A 6000-nucleotide genomic window follows, 5' to 3' on the forward strand; every position below is an offset into this window, starting at 1 on the left:
TCCGATTGGTCGAGAGGCTGAGTTAACCACGCCTCCATACCGAGGTATAAATAGTCAGAACGCCCGGCGGTCGTCCATTTACTGTAGTCGACCGCAGGGCTAACTTCTAGCTTATTAAAGCCTAACTTTTGTACAGCAACTCGTCTCGTGTTCGATTGATGGTTCATCACGGACATCTTTTTTTTAACATAAATATTTTTATTTTCCTTTTTCACATTTTCAACGGGTCCGAGGTGGAGATGGTTTGCAGCTTCAAATTCCTAGGGGTACACATCTCCAAAAATCTGCCTGTTTCACCCACATCGACGCTACTACCAAGAAAGCACAACAGCACCTATACTTCCTCAGGAAAATAAGGAAATTCGGCATGTCCACATTAACTCTTACCAACTTTTACAGATGCATCATAGAAAGCATCCTATCTGGCTGCATTACCGCTTGGTATGGCAACTGCTCAACCCAAGACCGCAAGAAACTTCAGAGAGTCGTGAACACAGCCCAGTCCATCACAGCAGTGTTTTTCAAACTCTTTTTCAGGGACCCTTTTTTACTAACCGGCCAATGTTCGTCACCCACACCGGCCGACCTTCGCGACCCATGACGGCCGATCTTCGCAACCCACCATTTTCTCTTACCTTGTTTGCTGCTGACAAAATGGAGGAATCGCAATCGCGCCCAAAGCACGTGATGTCAAAGTTCGAGGGGCGTGACCTGCTCTCTGCTTCCCTTCAGGCAGAAAGATTACATCAAATTTAAAAAAAAATCTTTTGCGTCTCCGATTGCGCAAATTCACGGGCAACAGCTTTTTTGTTTACAAATTTGGGGGCAGGGGGGGTTTATTTGATAAAATTTTACAGGAAAAAAATGCAGAAACTGAAAATGCTTTCATCCTCTAGAAATTGGAGTTTCACCATATTTCACCTAAACATTACAATTAAAAAGTAAAAAAATAAAAGACACTAAAAAATCAAATAATTGATAAAGCTTCCAAACACAATCTGCAGGCACTTTCGAATGTTTAAAAATCAAGATTAAAAACGTTGACATCTCTTGGTTGAAGTTACAGCTGCGGTGAAACCATCGTTGATCACTCACCATTCTTGGAGTAAGAGGCTTCCACCTCATCAGCATCAAAGTTCAGAAAGCAACCAATCACATTATTCTCCCTGAACTTTTTGCAGCCGGCTTATAACAATGCCGGCTGCAAACGGCCTTCAAAAATGCTGTGATCAGATTTTAAAAAATGCGGCTGCACTGTGCATGTGTGCCCGCTCATCGGTGCGCATGCGCAAAACTCTGCGCCGCTTTTTTTTTTAATATGTTCGTGGCCATTTTGAAGGCTGCTTGCAGCCTGCATTAATAAAAGCTGGCTGTTGCGCGCGGATATGCGCGATCGGGAGCGCCGTGACGGACAGCTCCGCGACCATCCCGACTTTGACAATGCCTGCATCACACGAACCTGCCTCCCATCCATTGACACTATCTACACCTCCCGCTGCCTGGGGAAAGCGGGCAGCATAATCAAAGACCCCTCCCACCCGGCTTACTCACTCTTCCAACTTCTTCCATCGGGCAGGAGATACAAAAGTCTGAGAACACGCATGAACAGACGCAAAAACAGCTTCTTCTCCACTGTTACCAGACTCCTAAACTACCCTCTTATGGACTGACCTGATTAACACTACACCCCTGTATGCTTCACCAGATGCCAGTGTTATGTATTTACATTATGTACCTTGTGTTGCCCTATTATGTATTTTATTTTATTTTATTTTATCTTCATGTACTTAATGATCTCTTGAACTGCTCACAGAAAAGTACTTTTCACTGTATCTCGGTATACGTGACAATAAACAAAATCCAAAGAGGATCAAACACGTAGAACATAGAACAGTACAGCACAGAACAGGCCCTTCGGCCCTTGATGTTGTGCCGAGATTTGTCCGAAACCAAGATCAAGCTATCCCACTCCCTGTCATTGTGGCGTGCTCCATGTGCCTATCCAATAACCGCTTGAAAGTTCCTAAAGTGTCCGACTCCACTATCACAGCAGGCAGTCCATTCCATACCCTAACCACTCTCTGAGTAAAGAATCTACCTCGGACATCCCTCCTATATCTCCCACCCCGAACCTTATAGTTATGCCCCCTTTTAACAGCTACATCCACCCGAGGAAATATTCTCTGAATGTCCACTCTATCTATCCCCCCTCATCATCTTATAAACCTCCATTAAGTCGCCTCTCATCTTCCTTCGCTCCAATGAGAAAAGCCCTAGCTCCCTCAACCTTTCCTCATAAGCCTACCCTCCAATCCAGGCAGCATCCTGGTAAATCTCCTCTGCACCCTTTCCAATGCTTCCACATCCTTCCTATAACGAGGTGACCAGAACTGCACACAATACTCCAAATGTGGTCTCACCAGGGTCCTGTACAGTTGCAGCATAACTCCACAACTCTTAAACTCAAGCCCTTGTTAATAAACGCTAACATACTAAGCCTTCTTCATGGCTCTATCCACTTGAGTGGTAACCTTCAGAGATCTGTGGCCATGAACCCAAGATCTCTCTGTTCCTCCATATTCCTCAGAACCCTGCCATTGACCCTGTAATCCGCAATCAAATTTGTCCTAGCAAAATGAATCACCTTGCACTTATAGGGTTAAACTCCATCTGCCGTTTTTCGGCCCAGCTCTGCATCCTATCAATGTCTCTTTGCAGCCCTCCACCTCATCCACTACTCCACCAATCTTGGTGTCATCAGCAAATTTACTGACCCACCCTTCAGCCCCCTCCTCCATGTCATTAATAAAAGTCACAAATAGCAGAGGACCCAGCACTGATCCCTGTGGTACACCGCTGGTAACTGATCTCCAGTCTGAAAATTTTCCATCCACCACCACCCTCTGTCTTCTATGTGATAGCCAGTTGCTTATCAAATTGGCCAAATTTCCCTCTATCCCACACATCCTTACTTTCTTCAGCCGACCATGGGGCACCTTATCAAACGCCTTACTGAAATCCATGTATATGACATTAACTGCTTTACCTTCATCTACACACTTAGTTACCTCCTCAAAGAAATCAATCAAATTTGTGAGGCAAGACTTACTCTTCATGAATCCGTGTTGACTATCCCAGATTAAGCTGCATCTTTCCAAATGGTCATTAATCCTATCCCTCAGGACGTTTTCTATCAGTTTACCGACCACCGAAGTAAGACTAACCGGCCTATAATTACCAGGGTCATCCCTATTCCCTTTCTTGAACAAAGAAACAACATTCGCCACTCTTCAGTCCTTTGGCACTATCCCCGTGGACGGTGAGGACCCAAAGATCAAAGCCAAAGGCTCTGCAATCTCACCCTTTGCCTCCCAAAGAATCCTAGGATATATCCCATCTAGCCCAGGGAACTTGTCGACCCTCAGGTTTTTCAAAATTGCTACTACATCTTCCCTCAGAACATTTACCTCCTCCAGCCTACCCGCCTGTATCACAGTCTCATCCTCAAAAACATAACCCCTCTCCTTGGTGAACACTGAAGAAAAGTATTCATTCAATGCCTCTCCTATCTCTTCCGACTCCATGCACAAGTTCCCACTACTGTCCTTGACCTGCCCTTACCGGTCTTTTATTTCTCACATAAGAGTAAATAGCCTTGGGGTTTTCCTTGATCCAACCCGCCAAGGACGTCTCATGCCTCCTCCTAGCTCTCCTAAGCCCTTTTTGTTAGCTCATTCCTTGCTACCTTGTAACCCTCAAGCGACCCAACTGAACCTTGTTTTCTCATCCTTATATACGCTTCCTTTTTCCTCTTGACAAGACATTCAATCTCTTTTGTGAACCATGGTTCCCTCAAACGGCCATTTCCTCCCTGCCTGACAGGGATATACCTATCAAGGACACGCAGTATTTGTTTGTTGAACAAGCTCCACTTTTCATTTGTGCCTTTCCCTGACAGTTTCTGTTTCCATCTTATGCTCCCTATTTCTTGCCTAATCGCATCATAATTACCCCTCCCCAAATTATAAACCTTGCCCTGCCGTATGGTCGTATCCCTCTCCATTGCAATAGTGAATGACACCGAATTGTGGTCATTATCTCCAAAGTGCTGTCCCACAAACAAATCTAACACTTGACCCGGCTCATTACTCAGTACCAAATCCAATGTGGCCCCGCCTCTTGTCGGCCTATCCACATATTGTGTCAGGAAACCCTCCTGCACACACTACAAAAACTGCTCCATCCGAACTGTTCGACAGGGATATGTACAAGGAATAACTAGTAAGGGAGTAAAGTCAATTCAGTTTTGCAACTTACTTGTAAACATCGATGTTGAGCACAGTTCCCAGCGCATAAATCACCTGGTTGGGTTTCCCACATTCCACGCGCAGGGTCCTTTGTTTGGACATAGTGAAGGTTTACAGGTCTCTGCAGAATAAGAGTCGGTGTTTCAGCTCAAGTAGAAGTTTATCTGCAAACATCCACTGCTCTGCTTGCAATCACAACCGACAGGCACCAGTCTCCCTCTTCATCTGTCTTCAGGTGTAAGAAATATCTATAACTTAGTGTAATCCAATAAAATAGCTCATACATCCCTCAATCTTTTACATCCGTCTGCAATATTGATATATTTTGGAATTCATCATCCAACAAATTGCCAAATCTGTTCAATCAGAGTCCTGTTCCTATAGCATTTACTTATGTCACGTAACCTGTTTGTAGGGAACTATTCAATGAAACCAAATCAGTCTCATATATCAAGTGTTTTCCTATGATTAAATTCTCCTCTCAGTCATTTAAATCCGTCAACAATTAATCTGTTTTTGAAAAAATGTCCCCATTTAAAGGATTTCCTTATCGCAAAAATCCTCATTGGAATTAATGTTATTTTGTGACTCCTGTAGACTTAAAACAAGTTTTAATTTTTCTTTTCTTTACTTGACATTCATAATGAATAGTTATCTTCCCAAACTGTCTTAACTGGTTTTCCTGCAGACCTGGAAATACTTGTCCCGTTTAGTTAACCTGCATTGAGATTACCATAGAAACCCTACAGTGCAGAAGGAGACCATTTGGCCCATCATGTCTATACTCACCATGTCTATACCGGCCCTCTGAAAGAGCACCCCACTCCTCTGCCGTATCCCCGTGACCCCACCTAACCATTTTCTACAGAACTCGCAGCATGTGGTAAAATAAGCCTTCTACAAGATCTTGACTTTCCTATGCCTCTGCCCATAACCTGCCCAGGTAAATGTATATTCCTCTTGCAGAGACCTGGTTTTTCCCGCTCTACTTAAAAATACCTCTGTAATTGTGGACAGCTGCTTCTCGTACTGAATGGACTTCTGTCTTCTCAGAAGGCTTATAAAGAAAGGCACAAACCCCACCCACTCTCACCAGTACAAATTACAAAATGTGATTGGATGACCAAGTATTTGGAGACATTCCAGAAACGGTTGCGGAAACAACTCACTTCTTCTTTCCAAAATTGTTGAAAACAGCTCAGTGGGCATCCCTGGAGAGAACAGCGAAATTAACATTTCAGTTACCCGACCCCTAACTTTACACTTTCTGATTTTGTTTTAGAGTTGCAGTTTTTCACTATTTATTACATAGTAAAATCCACAAGGGAACCACCTCCCAATATTTGTGTTAACTGTTGCTTTGTAATAGCTGAGCAGGCCCCATCTCTTCATGATGCGTCTCTAGATATCACAATATGCCTGTAAAGATGCTCTATGTCAAAACAACAGATTCAGATGCTAAATGGCAACATAGTAATGCGATAATGTGTGAATAAAAAATTCTTTATTCAGTTTGTTCACCCCTTACACTGACCTGCATTTGCAAAATGGTTCAGCACACTGGGCTAAATCACTGGCTTTTAAAGCAGACCAAAGCAGGCCAGCAGCATAGTTCAATTCCTATACCAGCCTCCCCGAACAGTTGCCAGAATGTGGCGACTAGGGGATTTTCACAGTAACTTCATTGAAGCCT

General features: G+C 43.7%; 1 protein-coding gene across 1 annotated transcript in view; it reads right to left on the reverse strand.

Annotated features, from left to right (window-relative positions):
- LOC119979524 (protein-arginine deiminase type-2-like) overlaps positions 1-4570 on the reverse strand; it is a 95079-nt gene extending 90509 nt beyond the window's left edge. Inside the window, exon 1 of the mRNA XM_038821890.1 lies at positions 4318-4570. Coding sequence (XP_038677818.1) covers positions 4318-4409 — 92 coding nt within the window. The 5' untranslated portion in view covers positions 4410-4570. The remainder of the gene's footprint in view (positions 1-4317) is intronic.
- Positions 4571-6000: the final 1430 nt, after the last annotated feature.

This window comes from Scyliorhinus canicula, chromosome 16 (genome assembly GCF_902713615.1).
Source record: "Scyliorhinus canicula chromosome 16, sScyCan1.1, whole genome shotgun sequence".
Lineage (NCBI taxonomy): Eukaryota > Metazoa > Chordata > Chondrichthyes > Carcharhiniformes > Scyliorhinidae > Scyliorhinus > Scyliorhinus canicula.